Source organism: Manis pentadactyla, chromosome 14, assembly GCF_030020395.1.
Source record: "Manis pentadactyla isolate mManPen7 chromosome 14, mManPen7.hap1, whole genome shotgun sequence".
NCBI classification, from domain to species: Eukaryota; Metazoa; Chordata; class Mammalia; order Pholidota; family Manidae; genus Manis; species Manis pentadactyla.
Window position 1 is genome coordinate 56302840 of NC_080032.1, and position 22890 is coordinate 56325729.

Genomic DNA, 22890 nt, shown 5'->3' on the forward strand with positions numbered 1-22890 from the left:
ATGTTCCTTCTCATTCCCAGATCTCTCAAGTTGCATCAGATATCAGACATTCCAAAAAAGTCATTATTCAAACATTTGACGGTGCCTCTTCATCTTCCTATCCCTGCCCCTCTTCTAATTTCTCCTACTCTTGGTTACAGCTCATTCAAGACACTACCATCTTTCTCAACCACACCCTCAACACTGTCAATTGTTTCTTGTGCGCATCACTATGGCGCCCACTGCTGGCCACCGTGCCCCTTAATATTTCCAACTACTCCTTCCATGCAGAAGGACAACCCCTCCGCCCCCTGGCAGACATACCTCTATGGGAACCAGAATACGCAGATAATCTCACCATCCACCACTGTGTAGGCCCAACTCCACCCCCTCCAGTGCACTTCACTGCCTCTCTATCTACACCCCCACCTCCAACTCTAAAACTTTTACACAACCAGGACACTTCTTTTGGTGTAATGGCAGTCTTTTCAACTCACTGCCTCCCAACTCCAATATAACCTGCATTCTTGTCACCCTAATCCCACAGCTTACACTTTACAGCATGGCAGAATTTCTTAAGCTCCAACCTCCCTTGCCCTCGCGCACAAAAAGGGCTGCTTTCCTTCCCATCATGGTCGGTATCTCTTTGACCACCTCAGCCATTGGGGCAGGGTTTTCAGGAGGGGCCTTGGGTCACTCTCTGTGGGCAATTAAAGATCTCAACGCCAAACTTGAGGGAGCCCTGACATCCACTGACGATTCCCTGGCCTCTCTCCAAAGACAGGTCACTTCGCTAGCTAAGGTCACCCTCCAAAACCGGCGGGCCTTAGATCTGCTTACAGCCGAGAAGGGCGGCACCTGCATCTTCCTTCGAGAAGAGTGCTGCTATTACATCAATGAATCCGGCATTGTAGAAACTGACATTACCAAACTCACCGACCTTGCCTCCAGCCTCCACTCTGCTTCCAATTCCAACCCATTCTCTTCAGTACTAACAAACCCCCTCCTTACCTGGCTCTGGCCCATTGCAGGCCCCATAATAATCATTCTTCTCACCTGTCTCTTCTTACCCTGTATAAAAAAGTTCATCAAATCCCAAGTTGGAAAAATCTCTAATCAAACTTTCAACCAGCTTTTACTCAGGAACTATCAGCTTCTGGCCACAGAAGATCCCTCACCCTCACGTGACCTCCCCACCACATGCTGAGATGGACCCCTCTCTCCACTGGAAATTGTTACTGGAAACAATGGCCACAGACACCTGGCTCCTGACACCCATATCCTCTTGGCACCATTGGAATCAACAGGTCCTCGACCTATGGTTACAGGGAACCTTCATTAATTTCCAATCTGAAGAAGTCCACACCTACTCGTCCTTACTGTGGGGAGTCCTATCAACCCTTTCCTCCCAGTCCTCAAGCCCTCACTCCCTTCTCCACCCCCGTTCAGCAGGAAGCAGTCAGAGAGAAAGCAACGTCCACAACCCCATAGAGGAGAAAGGGGGGAATGAAGGGCCCCCCACCCATAAGATGGCGAACTTCCTGCTTCTCTTCCGGGTCTTCGGTTCCCGCCGGCGCCACCCGAGACCCAATTACCTCTCGCTCCCCCCCAATCCCAGCACCTGGCCAATAGCCACCAGTCCCGTTGAAGTGACACCTCAATCAGCTTATGTCCCTCCCTATATAACCTAGTACTTTTCCCCAATAAAGTGGAACTCTCTGGTGAATTGCTGCTGTGTGTCGCTCCTTCCTTTCATAAGGAATATAAAAACATGAACTCTGGGGCCAGTCTGCCTGGATTCAGATCCTGTCTCTGCCACTTAATAGCCGTAGGACAACAAGGCAAGTCACTTAGCCCTCCTGTGTGTTTTTTTTCATCTCTAAGATAGGGATTCAGTACCTACCTCATGGGCTTGTTATAAGACTGAAATAATATATGTGAAGTGCTTAGAATGGTGTCTGATGCACCAGGAGGACCTTACAAATGTTCGCTGTGGTTATGATCGCTATTAGAAGGCATGGGCTCCACCCGCACAGAAGGCTTCTTTGGCGAAACAAGGTATGACCCCGAGACAGTTAAGGCAAAGCAACCATCTGCAGACTTCATGATGTGGCTCAGCCAGTACATGCAGACCAGCTGGAAAGAGAAATACCATAGGCACAGTGGCCAGGGAAGCCTTCAGCAATGGAGGCATCTGGCTGAGGAGCCTCGAGGGTGAACAGGCTAGAGGCAGATGAAGTACAAGGGGGAGCACAGGGCCTGAGTGTCCTTGGGGGTGAAGCTGACCCAAGAGTCTGGATGGGGGGTTTGAGAACGAGGGGAGAGGAATGTGGGTCCATGTTTTCTCTGCAGTTGGAAATGTAATGAGACAAACCCCGAGAGGTCAGAGATGGAGCTGGAGACCAGGGGCCATTCAGACAAACTTCAGTCCGTGAGAGGAAAAAAACTAATTGGGAGAGCATGCAGCGGGGGGCCAGGCTGTGGGCACGGCTTGGGAACACACTCCCCCGATGTATGAGGGCCCAGAGAGAAGAGGCCGCTGAAGAGACAGAAGGGAGATGGAGGACCAGCAAGGAGCCCAAGGGGTGGTGCGCCACCGCACTGGGAAAACAAGCCTTTTACACATATACCCCTGAGGGTGAGAAACTGCTACAGGCTAAGGACCATATAATTTGGTTTTCTGAAGGAACATTTCCATACCAATCATATTGACATTATTGTTAAGGTGACTTTTTCTTATACCGACATACTTCTGCAAAATCTTTGTTTTTTAACCAAGTCTCTTATCTCGTCAGTTCCCACCTCAGATGGTAGGAATGACAAGGGATGTTAAAAGTTTCAAAGAAACTGCTGAAAATAGGAGCTGGGAAATAGTGTTAAGTATGGGCTTGGGTCAGAATGAAAATCAGAAGTGGGTTGTAAGATCCAACCTGCCTTCAGATCTGGGCCTACTGGCAAATTGGGCACCTGTGGGCATCCCGCCATTCCATACATCTCAAGCTATTCAGCCACCACAGGAGGACAGTCTGCTCACGTCCCTCCTCCTCAAGCTGCCCTTCCCTGCGTCTTCTTCACTCCTCTCAGTAGAGGTCACCAGCTGCGTCACTCAGTCCCTCACACACAAGCAGTTTTGTCTGCAAACTACAATTGCTTTACAGGTTTTCAAGCACCTGGACAACCAAGAGGACTGGATGATTAAAAAAATAAAACTTAAAGAAAATCAACAACGTTAACAGTGGTTTTTCTGTGTGGTGGGGTAACAAGTCCTATGTTTACATCTATGCAATTTTTAATACTTTCTTGAATATGTATGTATTGCTTTAAGCCAAGAAAAATATTTGTTGTATTATCAAGAGGCCTTAGAGGCTGACAGACAATACTGGATTTCCATTTCATCGTTGACGACTGGCAGACAGGAATTAATTTCACAGGCTGCTAAGGGCACTGTGCCATTGCCTTTAATTCAGCTTCTCACCAGTCCAAAATAATGAGGTTTCCAAAGGGAGACAAACAAAAGCACCCTACGTCTTTCTAGTGAATACTCCATGTACTAACTTCCAAAGCAATGCTACAACAGGGTGGTGAGGGGGCTGCTGGCCAGGCCCAGCTAAGCCAGAGGGTACAACTAGCAGAGTGACATGAGGCCCTGCCTGCAGGTCCAGGGGTAGCATCCCACTAGCCCTGGGGTTTTCCTCAAGGAGGGAGGACAGGAGGCAGCAGCTGGGCACCATTTGCAGTTCGTGGCAGGCCTCCTCAGCCACTTCCTCTGGCTGTTCCACTCAGATGGCAGAGGCTGCTTGAGCGCCACCCTGGATTTAGAAAAAATTGACCGTCCCAAGCGTGAAAGGGCCTGCTCTTCTCTCTCCACTGCAGCCGTGTAGTTAGCAGGTGGGTCGAACAGACTGCTTTCCAGGAAGTAAGGTGGCATGACCACTACCCACCCATTGATCTCAAACTCAGAGTTGCTCTGCTTCTAAGGTCAGAAGAAGGTGGGAGGGTCCAACATGCCAAGAGCCTGTCATGCGATGGCTCCCGCGCAACATGAGGAGGCAGCTCTCCAGGAGCTGACAGGCAGCAAACATCCAAGATTTAAATTTAAAACAGCATGCAGTGTGTGCACTGTGTGTAGTGCGGTGTGTGGTGTATATGGCACGTGCTGCGTGTGTAGGCTGCACCACCTCTGCTGGAAGGGAAAGCACAGCTTCACCCCCGAGACTACCTCTAAGAATACACACACAGCAAGCGGTGGCTTCCGGGCAGGAAACTTGTGGAAAAAAAGACTTTTACCCATGTGTAACTTTGCATCAGTACCATATATATGTACAACTCAAGTATTTTATTTTATTTATTTATTTTTTATTATTTTGGTATCATTAATCTACTATTACATGAGGAACATTACGCTCACTAGGCTCCCCCTTCACCAAGTCCCCCACACAAACCCCATTACAGTCACTGTCAATCAGTGTAGTAAGATGCTGTAGAGTCACTACTTGTCTTCTCTGTGTTGGACAGCCCTCCCTGTGCCTCCCCCCACACTATACATGCTAATCTTAATGGCCCCTTTCTTTCCCTCCCCCCCTTATCCCTCCCTTCCCACCCATCCTCCCCAGTCTCTTTCCCTTTGGTAACTGTCAACTCAAGTATTTTTTAAAGTATACATAGACACACACGCAAACACATACACGTGGAAGAATGGGAACGCTGTGCAGAGCCTGTAAACACATCCTCGGGCCCCACAACCCCCAAGAGCAGGCCTGTGTCCCCTACCATACTGCCTGATCTGCTGCCCCCCCTGAGCACCCCAGAAGCCTCATCCCCCTCCTGGCCTGCTCATACCCCTACATTATACACCATCTGTTCTGCATTGTATTCTCAGAACCCCATGGAACTAGGTCGGCCAACTCCAGCTAGTGCTACCCTTTTAAATATATTTGCATATTAAGACTGAACTTCAGCCAGAGTGCCAGATTTTAGAATCAAGGTGCAGTGAAAGGAACAGTCAGAAGACACCAGTCTAATTCAGGCTGTGATTTGGGGCAAATCACTTCACCTCTTTGGGTCTCAATTTCCTACCTTAACTTAAAAAGACGGGGGCCATGATCTGTCAACAGCTCACCTCCTGCAAAATTCTACTATATAGAGCTGCTTCTGTGTTCCACCCCCTCCGAACTTTATGTTGAACAGTGCTGTCCAATAGAAATACAATGTGAGCCAAACAGTAATTTTAAACACAAACAAGTAAAAGAACAGGAGAAGCTAATTTTTATAACAGACTTTACTGACCCAATATATCCAAAATATTGTCAACATGCAATCAATATAAAAATTATTGCATTTCCATTCTTTTTTTAGTACTACACCATCCAGTGTGTGTTTTACATTTACAAAACATCTCAATTTGGACCAGCCATATTTCAAGTGCTCAAAGCCACATGTGGCTAATGGCCAGCACAGGTGTGACTCTAACAAGGATGCCCTTCTCTCCCTCCTGGCCTCATCAAGCCCAGACCTGAAGGCCGACGTGAGCGCCAGCCTGTGTCCTCACAGGGGCAGAGCAACCCGGGCAGCTCAGGCTCCGAGCCCCTCATCTGACAAGGAGGTCCGCCAGGACTGGTGAGCAGAGGACATTGCAGAGTGCAAGACAACCGTGAAACGCAGAACCCAGAGGCCTGGAGCTGGGCAGGAACGGGGTCTTCAGGGGGCGCCCAAAATATGAACTGGGCAGCCAGGCCTTCTCTGTCCTCGGGGTTTTCACAATACAAAACACAGACCTTTTGTCATGCCAGGAATGTATACTCATTCATGTGGACACCTCTGAACACCTTCTACTTCCAGGCACTGGGCTGAGCAGCGGAGGCACAGCTACCTCGCACAAGAGCTTGTACTTGAGGCAGGATGACGTGCTTGCTCTTCATAAGGAGGACCCCAGCTACCCATCCAGAAGCCCCTCTGCAGGGGAACTAGGCCCGGATGAGAGGCCGTGGCCTGGTGGCTGCTCTCTGCCCAGCAGTCACACACCTAGTGGGGTACAGCAGGGATGCAGGCCTGGCTGTGAAGGGCTGCAACCAGCCACATCCCCAACTTCAAGCTCAGTTACTGGGAGCAACAAATGACCTATCAGGGCCACGGGGTCACTACCACAGCAGTGATGTGGACACGGGCCTGGAAGCAGGGGACGTAGCAAAAGGATTCCCAAAGCGGCCCTTAAGTCGGTGAGGAAAGCTGAGGGGCTCACCAGGCATCTGGGGGCTGGGCCTCCAACAGGAAGAGCAGGTTCTAGGTGCACAGAGGTGTGAAGGACGGTGCAGTGCTCAGAAAACCACAGCCCACTGGGCAGCGGAGGGCAGTATGCAGAAAGCACAGGGCCCCCAAGAGACTGGAGGTGTCTGCTGAATGCAAGCACAGGGGGTCTTAAACTCCATGCAGGGTGACCTGCGTTTTATCCTATGGGCCATGGGACACCACTAAATAGCTTTCTCTAGGGTAGTGCACAGGACCAGACTTTCACTTTAAGAAATCATTCTGAAGGAGACACCTCAAAGCTCACCCTCCCCCTTCCTCTTCCCAGGGCTCTTAACAATTTAAAAGCCCATGTGAGAAGGGGGCAGCCTAGTAAACATAATGTTCTTCATGTAATTGCAGACTAATGATACCAAAAAAAAAAAAGCCCGTGTGGGAAAGCATACTCTTGTTTCCTATACAGTTGGACCATACCTCAGGGACTTAATCTCCTGTGAAGTGTACTTACTCTACCCGTTTTACTAAAGAGACAGGTGACTTGAAACTCCTGAATATCAACCAATGGCAAACTAGCTAACCAGCGCCTCCTATATTCTCTGCATCAACATTCACTGAGGTCAGGTAGGGGGCAGTTTCCTTGGCCTCTGGAGAAAGGCCAGCCCTGCGAGGAGCCTCTCACAGTCCTGACAGCAGAGTAATGTTTTACATTTTCTTGTGTAGAAACATGTCAGATTCGTGCGGCCAACAACAGAAAACACTGAAATATGGCAGCTACTCCAACACTCTGGCCCCAGGGCCTCCTCCCCAACAATGAATAAAATCACTGGCTGCCTTCAAACCCTGTGTTGCCCTGCCATCCCCTTCGCAGCTCACATTATCTCGTACCCAGTTCCCCTTTCAGCTCCTCAGCCTCTGAGGCTGGTCCACTTTTCAAGGTCACAGGAGCAGAGAAATGTGTGCAACATACAAACAATACATGTAACTAGAACAACAGGACATACAAAGTGGGGAGGCAGGACCGTCGTGTACCCGGGAGGCAAGGATGCAGGCAGAACCTAGGGAACTGCCATCCAAGTACAAAAGCACTCCTGCAAGGCAGGGGAGGGTGTGATGGGGGGAGAGGGCAAGGATGCTGGGTGTAACAGAGCAGGGCTTGGAACCGAAAAATGGAGCCGAAGCCCAGGAGGCACCCAGCAAGGCCGCTTTACCCGGTGAGAGGAGCTGGGCACCTGGCGGTTCTGGCAGCCATGCCCTGGCCTGACCACAGAGAGGGCCCCACGGCCAAACCACGGGGCGCTGTGCTGGCAGGTGACTGAGCAGACCAGTGGGGACCAGAAGAGAAGGAAAAGGCCCTCCTGGACGTCACTCTGCCTGATCAAGGGCCTGCCTTGGAAGCTTTCTCAGGGGTCAGTTTTCCAAGGAAGTGAAATGCCAAGGGCCACTGCAACAAGATTTTTCTGATCTTCCAGCTTCATTAACACCCTGCCCTGAAACAGAAACTCCCTGCTGTCCCCAAGACAGAATGACTCATGGACGCACTCTCCCTTCCCAACCTGTGCTTGGCGGGGGGCCTCTGGGCCTAAGGGAGACTGCTCCTGAGGACTTGTGTCCCCTGGCCCCCCTTTGTTTCCACATTACCTACAGCACCAGCCAGAGTGGGGCATGAAGGAGACAGCATCAGGCAGGCAGCCTAGGTGGCTCTTTCTAGAATGAGGCAGCCCAGCCCCGTGCATAGGGGCCCGGCCATCAGCAGGAACGAGGCTGCCACGCAGCACTCTGCTTTAGTCCGAGCGGACGTGAGGCCAGAGGGTGGGGCAGGGGAGACCACTCAGTTGTGGACAGGAGGCCAGCAGAGAGGAGAACACACGGCCCCCCGGATCCGGTGGAAGATGCGAGCCAGCTTGTAGAGCACAGTCAGGGAAGAAGGAGATGCTGCAGGGAAAGGGGGAGACAGGGGTCAAAGTGGCCCCCTTCCTTCCACCCACCTCACCCCTAGGAAGCGCCACCTGGGTGCGCACGATTTCTCTAAAGCATATTTTGGTGCTTAATGGTATTTGCTTCTCGCATCCTCAGCAACAGTAAAGAATTTCACTTTCTCTACATTCTCTGGGATAGATTTGCTTCACTTGGCTTATAGTGACCTTAAGTTTGCTGAGAAAAAGACCCAAATTTATTATGTTTTAAGCTAATTTTTTGATATACAAAAAACTAGTAACCATGGATGCCTCTGGGAAGATAAATTTTGGAAAAGATTTTTCACTACATTCTTTTTTGTACCTTTTACATTTGGAGCCCAGTGACAGTATTACCTATTTTTGTCAGATTGAAGATAATGTAAAATGTACTTCTTTGGAAATAGAGCTCAGTTTGGTTGTTTTTCCTTGTTTTAATTAACTTATTTTTTTAACTAATCTTTTTTTCTTAAAAAGAAAAATAGTAATTTAAAAGAAAGGCATCAATAGCATACCCTCTTTCTATCCTTTCTACCAGGTTTTCATCACAGCCTCATCACAGGCTCCCCCTAACCCCCACACCATCGCCACAGCAAGTCCAGGCTGCCACCCTGGGGAGGAGCACTGGGCTGGGCACTCTAAGCAGCTCTGAGTGGCCTGGAAACAGTGGCCCCTGCTGTCATACTCAGGAGGCCAGGGTTTATGAGACTATAGGACTGCTAAGACTCTTAAAAAAAATCTCTAAATTTTTATCAAGTCTCTGGAGTAAAGTAAAAAGTCAGAGGTGGACAGAAAAGAACCAAGTGTCCTCAGCTGTCCTGAGAGCTAACCAGTGACCCTCCCTATGGCAAGCAGAGCTGTTCAGAGGGAATGTGCTCAGCACTTGGTGCAGGACACTTGTTCAAGGGACAACTGTGAACTCACTGACAAGAGGAAGGGAGGCGCGGGAAACAGGGGAGACTGAAAAGTAAATCAAGAACTGGCAGTTTTGAAGGTACACAAATTCTGGTGTAACCCTGGGCTAATCACTCTTCTCTCTAGTTCTTAGGTTTCTTAACCAAAAAGGAAAACAAAGGGGCTGGAATAGGGCTCCTGGTTTTCACTTCAGTTTTGAAAGTTACATAATTCAATGCTAAGTCTAAATTCATGAGAAGAGTAGAGATTAGATCATAATTCACACAGTAAGACACAAAAATCTTAAGTGTGTGCTCCTAACCTGTGGCCCAAGACTTAGTTCTAGGAATTAATCCTCAGGAAATAACCAGGCGATTACCAAACAGCACTTAGAGAGCTCGTGTCTGCTTCACAGCACCGCAGCAAGAAGCACAAAATATAAAACGTTCAACAATATGGGTTTTAAATCAATTATGGAAGTTTCTGTGAACTGGAATATTATTAGCTACTTAAAGTCATGTTTTAAAGAATACTTAGGATAACACAAAGTGTAACAACCATAGCTGGACTTATGGGCATGTCTGTTCTCTATACTTTTCCCTATTTTCCACATTTTCTAAAATGTTTATGTATTTCATTTACAATTTATGTTTTAAATTAACAGAACTGTAGACATCACAATGATTCTGAGGTTCTAGTTATCTACTCTGGGACAAAGGAGAGGATGACGATTGAGGGTGAAGGTCAGCAGGGCAGAGCAGATCCTCATGGGCTCCAGGGCTGCCCTTTCCTCTGAGGTGTGCTGGGACTGGCTCACGCTCACATCCCGCAAGCCTCCTTACAGAAGACTGGGATGGGTGGGAGGGGAGAGTGGTGGGAGACTCACCTGGATCAAACCTCACCACCAAGAGGCAGAGGATCAAGGCAGCCAGGAGGCTCTTTCTGAAGGGCAGAGAAAAGAGGCAGCTCACCGCAGAGTCCCAGAGCCGGCGGAGCAGTGTCAGCAGTGACAGGAACTTGTGGGACAAGGAGCCTGGCGGGGAGACAGAACACAACCTCAGCGTAAGTCGCCACAGCCAGCCTCCCTGACTCCGAGTTTTGAGCTTCACTGTAAGCTGGGCAAACGGTGACAAGGTTGGTCTGCTTATGAACTTCACCAAGCAGCTCTAAAGAAATCCCCAAGGCTCCAAAACTGTCTCAAAGACAGACCACGTGACTAGAACATTATTTCCTTAGCAGGGAACTTGGACAAAGTCTCAGCTAGGTAAACCTGGCACATTTGGTGGGTTTTTAATAGTCTTATTATTTTATAGCGTTCTTTACATTTGGTCAACAAAAGAATATGTGCAGAGTTACACAGCAATAGTTCTTGATCATCATGCTAATGCAGGAAAATGAAGGACACTTAATACACACACTGAGAATTTAAGTTGTGGGCTGTGAATATAAACACACCCACCCAAGAACAGGCAGGGCCTGGTCCTCATGGAACAACCTGAATTTGCCGTCAGCCTCTCCTCCCCAGGAGCTGGTGGGGCAGGGCACCAGGCAGCGCAGGTACTTCCTGAAGCCAACAGCCTATCCGCAAAGAAGTGATCTTACATCTCAGCAGGACCTGCTCCTTATTAGCACACAGACAGCACTGTAATTTCCTAACAGCTGAAGGGCTTTCATGTAACAGGGGGATTAGGCCTATTCTATACATTAGAGAAAAATGAAGGATCAGTGGGTAAAAATTACCAGGAGAAAAGCTTAAATTCATCATCGGAAAGAACTTCCCTACAGAACTGTCCATAGATGGAATGAGCTGCCTCAGGAGACGGTGAATTTTCTGTCCTCTGCAGTATTCATGTATAGACTAGATGATCACTCAAGGGAAAGATGAAAGGATTCAAGGCACAGGGGAGGGGTCCAGAGGAGAGGACCTTTAAAATCCCTTTGCAATAAAACAACTCACACCACCCTGTGCAGGCACCCCTTGTCTGATGCTAGCCAGCTGTATGGTGCTGGGTCTTGAAGTGGTTTCCTTACAGAAGCCACTTTGTGAAAATGCACCCTAACGGGAACTGGTGGGCTGCCCTGAGGCGGGGGACCCAGTCCCTGAAGAAGACACGCAAGAGTTCCAGCAAGTGAAGGCAGACAGAGGCAGTCCAGCTGGGTCCAAGCTGAAGAGAAGTAATTTTTATCTCTTAAGTCAAGCTACAAGTTACTGTGTTCGTTTTTTTATTTTCCTTAGGTTGTCTCAAAGCATACCTCACCTGGTCTGTTTGGGCCAGCATGTAAAGGAGGAGCAGCTGCCCTCCAGGCCAGCCAGTAGACGCGAGACCTAATTAGAGGGCCCTGAGGAGAACGGGACTCAGGAGATGAAAGTCAAGGTTCTGAGACTCAGCAACACCCCGACACGCAGACACCCCTCCGCTGCCAGCTCCCGAGGATTCAGGCTTTTTACGCAGCACAACGGGTTTCCTATTCTGTGACTTGGGAGTTACTCATACAGAGAACTGCTCCCAGGCTGCCCAGAACGTCACAATGGGCCCCAACACCCACAACCCTACTTTACAGAGGCCACGGACGGATACTGTCCTACCTTCTCCATTCAGCTTCTGGGCCTCCGCGGACACCAAGGGCTGGTGTTTCTGCTGTCTCCCGGAGCTGATGGCCTGGAGTGCACCCAACTGCTGCTCCTCACTGAAGGCTGCAGAGCCCACCACCAGCTCCTCAGCCTCCAACCAGCAGCCCAGAGGCAGCAGCACACGCTGCAGGTGGAGTTTGGCCAAGGCTGTGTACTCAGGAAGGCCCTGATTGTCGGCATCCTGCAGCCAGGCTCTGACAGCTTCCAGCACAGCTCCAGGCGCTTGCATTTTGCTGTATAAAAGAACACTGCCGCCCCAGTCACCCAATCCCAGAGGAGAGTCAGTGCTGCACGTTCACCTCATAACCACAGCCAACCCCTCCCGACACTGGGAATAGGACTTCCTTGGAAGCAGCTGTCTCAGCTCTGCCACCCTCCACTTCTGCCACCTGCTTCCTCCTATTCCTGGTGTCCCCTTTTTCCTCTACCCCACTCTTAAACTCCTCCTTCCTCATCCTTTACTGCTAATATTTTGAGGTCTGAAAAAAACAAAACAAACAGGGACAAAGTGAAATTTGGAAGGAAGCTTTAGGTAGGGGAAAGAGGCACTGGTCAGGCCCTGATTCAAAAAAGGACACCCTTCCTAATCCTGGACTGATTCAGTGGGTCAGAAGCAAGGACCTACCACAGCTCCAGAACTTTGGGGGGCAGCTTTTCAGGGACATGGTAATACTGAAGAACCCAGGACAGGACTTCCTGCCACCGATCCATTTCTGCCAGGGCCTGTATCCCCACAACACACAGGGAGCATTTCACCTCCGAAGAGCTGTCAGCAGGAAACCAATTTGGGTTTAGAAGTGGTTCCTCTCCACTGCCTTTCCCACCTCCCTTCTGGGACTGTTTACCCAGCTCCCAACTCAGCAGAGAACACCTCTATCCTCCCCATTGGTATTTAAGTGGCCTTCAAATTACAATTGGTCTCATGCACCCAGGCACCCCAGCACAAAGAAAACTGCCCTTTCCCCCAGGAGTTAAAAGTTCCTGAAAATCTCCCAGAGACAAATCAACTGTTGCCCAACACCCATCTTTGTATCCAGGTGAAGGAGGTTTATTTAAATGCACAGGAAGGGGAAAGGACAATGCACAGCACAGGTGAGCAGATGGAAAGAGTTCCCTCAGTGAAGAAAAGGCCGGGGCGGGGCTTCTGCCAGGGTGCAGGCCTGGGACTCCCCGCCAACCTCTTGGCACCACCTACGGAGGGACCTCCAGGCACCCAGAATCACAGCCTTCAGCATTTACCACAGCAAGCCTCCACCCACCACTCAAACACACAGCCAGGGTTACCCGGTTCACCCTTCTCTCCAGTTAGTTTTGACCATTCAACCCACCACCTCTGTAAGGCAGCTCAATCCAACTTCATCCAGAGAAACGATGCCCCCAACCTCAGAAGAGGCTGGCCGCATTAGAAAGCGCAATGCAGGACCACAGTTTCTCTTCAATGCACTCCTTCAGTAGGACCAGAACATACTTCATACTCTGCCCGGAACCTCACTCCCATTCATCAGCAAAGGTCAGTGACTCGGGGGAGCCCGAGGGTGGCTCCTCCGCCTGCTTACTGAACACTCGCTGCACATTCTACCTTCCCATCAAGCCCTTCTAACCGAAGCAGGGGGCAAGCAATCGCTCAGGTTCCCACTAGGCCTTCTCACTGTGCAGCTGTGAGAAACTCCGTTTCCTCCGGCGTGAACGGGGCGCCGCGGGCGCATTAACGAAAGCATAGCGCGAGCTCCTGGCGGAAGCTGGGAACGACAAACTGAGAGCCCGTGCGCTCCCCGGCACTGCCCGCAACCGGACGGAACCCAGCACGTACGTGTTCGCAGGCGCCTCTGCCCCGGCGTCGCCGGCCAGGCTCTGCCAGGCGCGTTCGCAGGTGCGCAGCGCCGCGGGGAAGTCCAGGTGCACCACCAGCAGGTCGGCCGCCTCCTCCAGCAGGGCCGCGGCCGCCGGCGCGGCGGGGGCGCTGCGCACCGGCTCGCTGCTGCGCAGGGGCACCCCAGGCCCGCGGGGCGGCGCCGCCGACGCCGAGGAGTCACTCGTCATGGCCAGCCCGGGCTCGGAGCCTGTCTCCAGATCGCGAGGCGTCGCCTCTCCGGGGATCCGGGGTATTCCCAGCGCGCCTGGAGGAGAGGGGTGTCCTCACGGCCCTGCCCAGAGTCCCTCCAGAGGCCGAGACCGGGCGAGGGTGCGGCCGAGGCAGAGGCCCGGCCCGCCGGCTGCTCCCGCTCCAAGCGGCGCGGCACCTGGGGAGCCTCACAGGTCGGCAGCGCCCTGGGGCACCTGGCCCTCCGCCCCGTGCGCCCACCACGCGCCGGAGCCCTAGCCCGCGCTCTGCAGAGCCGGACTCGCCGAACAGGCCGCCCGCGGACCTGCGCAGGCGCACGGCGCGGAGGACTCTGGGAGCTGTGGTTCACCCGCTCCCCTCGGCCCCGCCAGCCCCCCAGGGGCAGGTGCGGCGCGCGGACCACAGCCCCCAGCGCGCCGAGCGCAGTGCCCGCGCACTGCCCGGGAGGAAACGCACCCGCACCGCCACTGCGGCTCCCGTAGTTGAGGCCAAGTGCTGACATGGAGGAGCTTCACGAACCAGTTCCGGAAGAGGCGGGACAGAAGAAATGCCAGCAATGGACATGGACTTACACACACGCTTCCCATTCTGAGGTTCTGCAGGGTTAGCAGTTAGGATACCAGGAGGGCAGACCAGAAGCGCTTTACAGGTGAGGACACTGCTGAAGGTCACACAACTAGGACCCATAATGACGTCAGTGCAAAGCTCTTTTGGCTCAAAGGCGTATATTTAACCACTACTCTGTTCTGCTGGACAGTAAGTACTGTCTATGCTTTCTGTTCAGGGAATTCAGGCACCACACAAGCAAGGTGCATAAAAGCTCGTTGAGTCTTCATTGTACCATATAAAATAGGGACATTGTGAAAAACAGTGTGGGTAAAATTGTAACATTTCCAGAATATCTGGCCTGGCTTTAGTACATCTGCGTATCAATGGTGGAAAGTGCGTATCAAAGGCGTTCAATGGTGGAAAGAAGTATGGCTTTAGTGCATTTGCATTATTCCTCAGGGGTGGAGAGTTCATCTCCATATCAATGGGTAATTACCTGGGCAATGGAGGGCTTATCGGTGCCTGAGAGCTGAGGGGGAGGGCCGGTTTTGCTTCTGCTGGAGCAGAAAAGAGAGAAGGGCCCGAACTACACTTTGTGAGCAATAAACAGATTTTAAACTTTATTTCTCCCTTTGACTGTTTTCGGTTTTTAGAGGTATCCTGCCTCGGGATTTCCTCTCCCCGGATTTACACAAAGCCATACAGTATGTAATGCAATTTATAATAAAGTACTGGAACAGAGCAGGTATTCAATAAATTATGTCTATAATAATAGTTAAGTAATTTTACATAGATACATAAATTATATTTATTTTCTATTCTGTGCTTCACCCAGGCTGTGCCCAGCCTCCCAGGTTTATACTAGGCCCTCTCAGCTTTTATTTAGTTTTTAGTCCCCAGTTCCCTACCTTTTGAACTCTCTTGGCAAAGCTTCCCTAGAACTATTTATTCCCCTGGTGATTAGATTAGACAGGCCAGGCACATTTCAGTGCCTTCGCACAACAGGCATCCCTTTCCCTTGTCACCAAGTCTGGGCTCGTCCATCTGCTGGCCTTTCAACCTTCTGCAAAAAGTCCAGACAGAAACATTACATCCACCAGACTCTGAGAGAAGAGAAATACAGCCCCTGTAACCATGTAAAGTGATGAGGCAGGACTTCCTTTATTCCACAAATACTTTTGAATGCCTACAAGTTGCCAGGCCCTGGCTCTAAGCACTGAGCATCCCACAGTGAACAAAAGAGACAAAAATGCCTACCTCTGTGGAGCTTACATCATAGTGAGAGGAACAGAAAATAAAATATAAGCAACTAAAACATAGTTTGTCAAATGGTCATACATGCTAAGGAGGAATAAACAACAGAGAAGGACTGACAACAGCAGGATTGGTGTCTACATTTAACTTTGTTTTCTTACAGTAAATCCAGGGTTGGGGGCAGAGCAGAGAGAAAATACAACCCTCAGCTCAGGAGTAGGATCACTATTCACTTCAGAGCACTGCCCTGGGGACCAACAGATGCTCAGGATCATGGGTGAGAAGCTCTACCCTAAGCGCCTTTCTCACCAGGCAATATTCACTTCCACACAGTAAACTCCAAAGCAAGCAGAGATCCCTGGAGGGTGTGGATGGGTCCAAGACTGAAGTTACCAAAATATTTTATCAGCTCTGCCTTGGATGATGAAGATCATTAGTAACAACATAATTATTGGACTGAAAAAAGCAAAAACAAAAACCCCGTTTCTTAGAACTGGGTTTAGAAGGCTTCCCTGGAAAATCAGGAAAGCAGGTGCAGCACCAGAAAACAGACCTGAGCAGACAAGGCAAGCTGAGGCTGGCTGGACCACATCACCTCCTGCCCAGGAGCACCCCGCAGATAAGCTGCCTGGAAAGGCCCCTTTCTTAATCCCCAAGAAATGTATTGCTATTCCAAATTTTTCCAGGAGATGGCAGCACAGGCTCAAAAGCAGACCTGCCAGAAACAAATTTGCTGTTGAGTGGGGTGGCTTCCAGGAGGAAGTCAAGATATGTGGAAGGGAAGCCCCCCAGAGTTGCTAAAAGTCATATAAAATCATATAAAAATATGATTGTGATCGCTTTCTCTGTTTCACCCAATTTTTTTACTATACAGGGCGTCTTGGTGGCCTTTATGTCCCCATGGAACCATTAGCACCATTATACCCACAAATTGATTCCTTAACACACACCCACTGTACCACTCCACCTCTCCCTATGTCTGAATATACCTAGAATTTCTCAAGCGAAGGCATAACAATCGTAAACATAAGCAAATTCATTGCACCTGAGGGAGAGTGAACAGGTATTTTATGTACCTAACCAATCTTAGGGTAGGATAAAACAAGGAGAGGAAATAAGACCTGATCTATAAAGCCAGACCTATAGGTCCTGGCCCATGTTAATATTTGTATTTTCATTTTGGGGAAACTAGTGGAATAAGTGAAATGCAAAATCCACATTGTGAGCGCTGACCCCTGAAACCTGGGGTTCTTCCTCACACTTGGCAGGGACTCCGTGTATCAGGGATCATTTTCCCTTTGGGATGTGGATTTGCTCAGCCTGCTTTGGGCAGGCCATGAGTCTGTTTTTGTAGCAGGAAGAGCTCCAGGCTGGGGGGTGAGCTGCACCAGTTAGATTTCCTTCAGTGGCTGAGCCAGACCCTCAGGAAGTCAGAGCCCTCAGAAGTCCTCTGAACCTGTGTTCTCATCTGAGGGCGCTGGAACTACACCTGACACCCAGGGTGACTGTGGGAATCAGAAGAGACACTTGACAGCCCACTGAACTCTTCAAAAAGTAACTGGAATAGTTCAGGCAGATACAAGATGAGATGGTATAATGGGGAATGAGTAAGGAGAAAAAGACAGAATCTCATTCCATCTCAAAGCTCTGAAATTCTGCTCTCTGACCTGGAATCTGACTCTTGGCTCTGCCTTACAAAGATCAGTGGCGCTCACATCTATAGTCAGCTTAGCCTGTCCTGCCCTCTCCAAGCTGGTCCTACATCTCATGACAACAGACAACATCCATAGCTGCCCCTGTGAACTCATCTCAGCCAGCCAGAGGCCCTCAGCACAGGAATGTCGGCGGCAAGCCCTGGGTGCCATAGAATCCTGCCTAGTGTGGAACTTTGGCCAGAAGCAAACTGGGGAAACAAGTATCAGCAGGGTGGGGATAATGTTTTTTTTCCAGGATGACCAAGAGATGTGCCTCCTTCTCTCCAGAACATCATCAGTTAGATGGCATTCTTTTGTTGTTGTTGTTATCATTAATCTACAATTACATGAAGAGCATTATGTTTACTAGGGTCTCCCCTTCACCAAGTCCCCCCCACAAACCCCATTACAGTCACTGTCCATCAGCATAGTAAGATGTTGTAGAATCACTACTTGTCTTCTCTGTGTTGCACAGCCCTCCCCATTCCCCACCCCCACATTATACATGCTAATCATAATACCCCTTTCTTCTTCCTCACCCTTATCCCTCCCTTCCCTCCCATTTTCCCCAGTCCCTTTCCCTTTGGTAACTGTTAGTCCATTCTTGGCTTCTGTTATTCTGCTGCTATTTTGTTCCTTCAGTTTTTCTTTGTTCTTATACTCCACATATGAGTGAAATAATTTGGTATTTGTCTTTCTCCCCTTGGCTTATTTCACTGAGCATAAGACCCTCTAGCTCCATCCATGTTGTTACAAATGGTAGGTTTTGTTTTCTTCTTCTGGCTGAAGAATATTCCATTGTGTATATGTACCACATCTTCTTTATCCATTCATCTACTGATGGACACTTAGGCTGCTTCCATTTCTTGGCTATTGTAAATACTGCTGCGATACACATAGGGGTGCATCTGTCTTTTTCAAACTGGGGTGCTGCATTCTTAGGGTAAATTCCTAGAAGTGGAATTCCTGGGTCAAATGGTATGTCTATTTTGAGCATTTTGAGGAACCTCCATACTGCTTTCCACAATGGTTGAACTAATTTACATTCCCACCAGCAGTGTAAGAGGGTTCCCCTTTCTCCACAACCTCGCCAACATTTGTTGTTGTTTGTCTTTTGGATGGTGGTGATTCTTACTGGTTATCTCATTGTGGTTTTAATTTGCATTTCTCTGATGACAAGTGATGTGGAGCATCTTTTCATGTGTCTATTGGCCATCTGAATTTCTTCTTTAGAGAACTGTCTATTAGCTCCTCTGCCCATTTTTTATTTGGATTATTTATTTTTTGTTTGTTGAGGTGTGTGAGCTCTTTATATATTTTGGATGTCAACCCTTTATCGGATCTGTCATTTATGAATATATTCTCCCATGCTGTAGGATACATTTCTGTTCTATTGATGGTGTCCTTTGCTGTACAGAAGCTTTTCAGCTTGATATAGTCCCACCTGTTCATTTTTGCTTTTGCTTCCCTTGCCCAGGGAGATATGTTCATGAAGAAGTCACTCATGTTTATGTCCATGAGATTTTTGCCTATGTTTTTTTCTAAGAGTTTTATGGTTTTATGACTTACATTCAGGTCTTTGATCCATTTCAAATTTACTTTTGTGAATGGCATTAGACAGTGATCCAGTTTCATTCTCTTACATGTAGCTGTCCAGTATTGCCAGCACCATCTGTTGAAGAGACTGTCATTTCCCCATTGTATGTCCATGGCTCCTTTATCAAATTGTATTGACCATATATGTTTGGGTTAATGTTTGGAGTCTCTGTTCTGTTCCACTGGTCTGTGGCTCTGTTCTTGTGCCAGTACCAAATTGTCTTGATTACTATGGCTTTGTAGTAGAGCTTGAATTGGGGAGCGAGATACCCCGCCCCCACTTTATTCTTCTTTCTCAGGATTGCTTTGGCTATTTGGGGTCTTTTATGTTCCCATATGAATTTTTGAACTATTTGTTCCAGTTCATTGAAGAATGCTGTTGGTAATTTGATAGGGATTGCAGCAAATCTGTATATTGCTTTAGGCAGGATGGCCATTTTGACTATATTAATTCTTCCTAGCCAAGAGTATAGGATGAGTTTCCATTTGTTAGCATCCTCTTTAATTTCTCTTAACAGTGTCTTATAGTTTTCAGGGTGTAGGTCTTTCACTTCTTTGGTTAGGTTTATTCCTAGGTATTTTATTCTTTTTGATGCAATTGTGAATGGAATTGTTTTCCTGATTTCTCTTTCTATTGGTTCATTTTTAGTGTATAGGAAAGTCACAGATTTCTGTGTATTAATTTTTTATCCTGCAACTTTGCTGTATTCCAATATCAATTCTAGTAGTTTTGGAGTGGAGTCTTTAGGGTTTTTTATGTACAATATCATGTCATCTGCAAATAGTGACAGTTTAACTTCTTTTTTACCAATCTGGATTCCTTGTATTTCTTTGCTTTGTCTAATTGCTGTGGCTAGGACCTCCAGTACTATGTTAAATAACAGTGGGGAGAGTGGGCATCCCTGTCTTGTTCCCAATCTCAGAGGAAAAGCTTTCAGCTTCTCACTGTTCAGTATGATGTTAGCTGTGGGTTTATCATATATGGCCTTCATTATGTTGAGGTACCTGCCCTCTATACCCATTTTGCTGAGAGTTTTTATCATGAATGGATGTTGAATTTTGTCGAATGCTTTTTCAGCATCTATGGAGATGATCATGTGGTTTTTGTCCTTCTTTTTGTTGATGTGGTGGATGATGTTGATGGATTTTCGAATGTTGTACCATCCTTGCATCCCTGGGATGAATCCCACTTGGTCATGGTGTATGATCGTTTTGATGTATTTTTGAATTTGGTTTGCTAATATTTTGTTGAGTATTTTTGCATCTATGTTCATCAAGGATATTGGTCCATAATTATCTTTTTTGGTGGGGTCTTTTCCTGGTTCTGGTATTAGGGTGATGTTGACTTCATAGAATGAGTTTGGGAGTATTCCCTCCTCTTCTATGTTTTGGAAAACTTTAAGGAGAATGGGTATTATGTCTTCTCTGTATGTCTGATAAATTCCGAGGTAAATCCATCTGGCCCCGGGGTTTTGTTCTTGGGTAGTTTTTTGATTACCACTTCAATTTCTTTGCTTGTTATTGGTTTGTTTAAATTTTGTGTTTCTTCCTTGGTCAGTCTTGGAAGGTTGTATTTTTCTAGGAAGTTGTCCATTTCTTCTAGGTTTTCCAGCTTGTTAGCATATAGGTTTTCATAGTAGTCTCTAATAATTCTTTGTATTTCTGTGGGGTCTGTCGTGATTTTTCCTTTCTCGTTTCTGATTCTGTTGATGTGTGTTGATTCTCTTTTTCTCTTAATAAGTTTGGCTAGAGGCTTATCTACTTTGTTTATTTTCTCAATGAACCAGCTCGTGGTTTCATTTATTTTTTCTATTGATTTATTCTTCTCAATTTTGTTTATTTCTTCTCTGATCTTTATTATGTCCCTCCTTCTGCTGACTTTAGGCCTCATTTGTTCTTCTTTTTCCAATTTCGATAGTTGTGACATTAGACTATTCATTTGGGATTGTTCTTCCTTCTTTAAATAGGCCTTGATTGCTATACACTTTCCTCTTAGGACTGCTTTCGCTGCGTCCCACAGAAGTTAGGGCTTTGTGCTGTTGTCATTTGTTTCCATATATTCCTTGATCTTTATTTTAATTTGTTCATTGATCCATTGATTATTTAGGAGCATGTTGTTAAGTCTCCATATGTTTGTGAGCCTTTTTGTTTTCTTTGTACAATTTATTTCTAGTTTTATACCTTGGTGGTCTGAAAAGTTGGTTGGTAGACTTTCAATTTTTTGGAATTTATTGAGGCTCTTTTTGTGGCCTAGTATGTGGTTTATTCTGGAGAATGTTCCATGTGCACTTGAGAAGAATGTGTATCCTGTTGCTTTTGGATGTAGAATTCTATAGATGTCTATTAGGTCCATCTGTTCTACTGTGTTGTTTAGTGCCTCCATGTTCTTACTTATTTTCTGTCCAGTGGATCTATCCTTTGGTGTGAGTGGCATGTTGAAGTCTCTTAAAATGAATGCATTGCATTCTATTTCCTCCTTTAGTTCTGTTAGTATTTATTTCACATATGCTGGTGCTCCTGTGTTGGGTGTATATATATTTATAATGGTTATATCCTCTTGTTGTACTGCCTGCTTTATCATTATGTAATGTCCTTCTTTATCTCTTGTTACTTTCTTTGTTTTGAAGTCTATTTTGTTTGATACTAGTACTACAACACTTGCTTTTTTTCTCCCTGTTGTTTGCATGAAATATATTTTTCCATCCCTTGACTTTTAGTCTGTGCATGTCTTTGGGTTTGAGATGAGTTTCTTGTAAGCAGCATATATAGATGGGTCTTGCTTTTTTACCCATTCTAATACTCTGTGTCTTTTGATTGGTGCATTCAGTCCATTTCCATTTAGGGTGATTATTGAAAGATGTGTTCTTATTGCCATTGCAGGCTTTAGATTCGTGATTACCAAAGGTTCAAGTTTAGTTTCTTTGGTATCTTACTGTCTAACTTAACTCACTTATTGAGTTGTTATGAACACTGTCTGGTGATTCTTTATTTCTCTCCCTTCTTATTCCTCCTCCTCCATTCTTTATATGTTGGGTGTTTTATTCTGTGCTCATTTGTGTTTCCTTTGACTGCTTTTGTGGGTAGTTGATTTTATTTTTTGCCTTTAGTTAGTATTTGGTTGGTCTGCTTTCTTTGCTGTGATTTTATTTTCTCTGGTGACATCTATTTAGTCTTAGGAGTGCTCCCATCTAGAGCAGTCCCTCTAAAATGCCCTGTAGAGGTGGTTTGTGGGAGGCAAATTCCCTCAACTTTTGTTTATCTGGGAATTGTTTAATCCCTCCTTCATATTTAAATGATAATCGTGCTGGATACAGTATCCTTGGTTCAAGGCCCTTCTGTTTCATTGTGTTAAATATATCATGCCATTCTCTTCTGGCCTGTAAGGTTTCTGTTGAGAAGTCTGATGATAGCCTCATGGGTTTTCCTTTATAGGTGACCTTTTTTCTCTCTTTGGCTGCCTTTAAAACTCTGTCCTTGTCCTTGATCTTTGCCATTTTAATTGTTGTGTGTCTTGGTGTTGTCCTCCTTGGGTCCCTTCTGTTGGGAGTTCTGTGTGCTTCTGTGGTCTGAGCAACTATTTCCTCCCCCAGTTTGGGGAAGTTTTCAGCCATTATTTGTTCAAAGACATTTTCTATCCCTTTTTCTCTCTTCTTCTTCTGGTACCCCTATAATGCGGTATTGTTCCTTTTGGATTGGTCACAGAGTTTTCTTAATATTGTTTCATTCCTTGAGATCCTTTTATCTGTCTCTGCGTCAGCTTCTATGTGTTCCTGTTCTCTGGTTTCTATTCCATCAATGGCCTCTTGCATCTTATCCATTCTCCTTATGACATCTTCCAGAGATTGTTTCATTTCTGTAATCTCCCTCCGGATGTCATCCCTTAGCTCTTGCATATTTCTCTGCAGCTCCATCAGCATGGTTATGACCTTTATTTTGAATTCTTTTTCAGGAAGATTGGTTAGGTCTATCTCCTTCTCAGGGGTTGACTCTGTGATTCTGGTCTATATCAAATTCTTCTGCCTTTTCATGGCGATA

The 22890-nt window shown here is 47.3% G+C and overlaps 1 protein-coding gene across 1 annotated transcript; it reads right to left on the reverse strand.

The window, feature by feature from the left end:
* Positions 1 to 5239: 5239 nt before the first annotated feature.
* PEX26 (peroxisomal biogenesis factor 26) lies at positions 5240 to 14383 on the reverse strand. Its single transcript, XM_036932492.2, has 6 exons — positions 14219 to 14383; positions 13511 to 13817; positions 12326 to 12466; positions 11656 to 11948; positions 9955 to 10101; positions 5240 to 8154 (listed from the first exon to the last, which is right to left on the reverse strand). Exons 1-6 carry the CDS (start codon positions 14262 to 14264, stop codon positions 8051 to 8053), a joined length of 1038 nt encoding a protein of 345 aa, XP_036788387.2. The 5' UTR covers positions 14265 to 14383; the 3' UTR covers positions 5240 to 8050.
* Between the last annotated feature and the right edge of the window lie 8507 nt (positions 14384 to 22890).

What these genes read in the sequence shown, in the direction of transcription:
- PEX26 (XM_036932492.2), bottom strand. Translation starts at nt 14,264, where the DNA reads ATGTCAGCACTTGGCCTCAACTACGGGAGCCGCAGTGGCGGTGCGG. An exon ending in GCAGAGGCGCCTGCGAACAC is followed by an intron (nt 12,467 to 13,510) that starts GTACGTGCTGGG and finishes TCCTGCTGACAG; the next exon opens with CTCTTCGGAGGTGAAATGCT. An exon ending in CCAGAAGCTGAATGGAGAAG is followed by an intron (nt 10,102 to 11,655) that starts GTAGGACAGTAT and finishes TCTCCCCGCCAG; the next exon opens with GCTCCTTGTCCCACAAGTTC.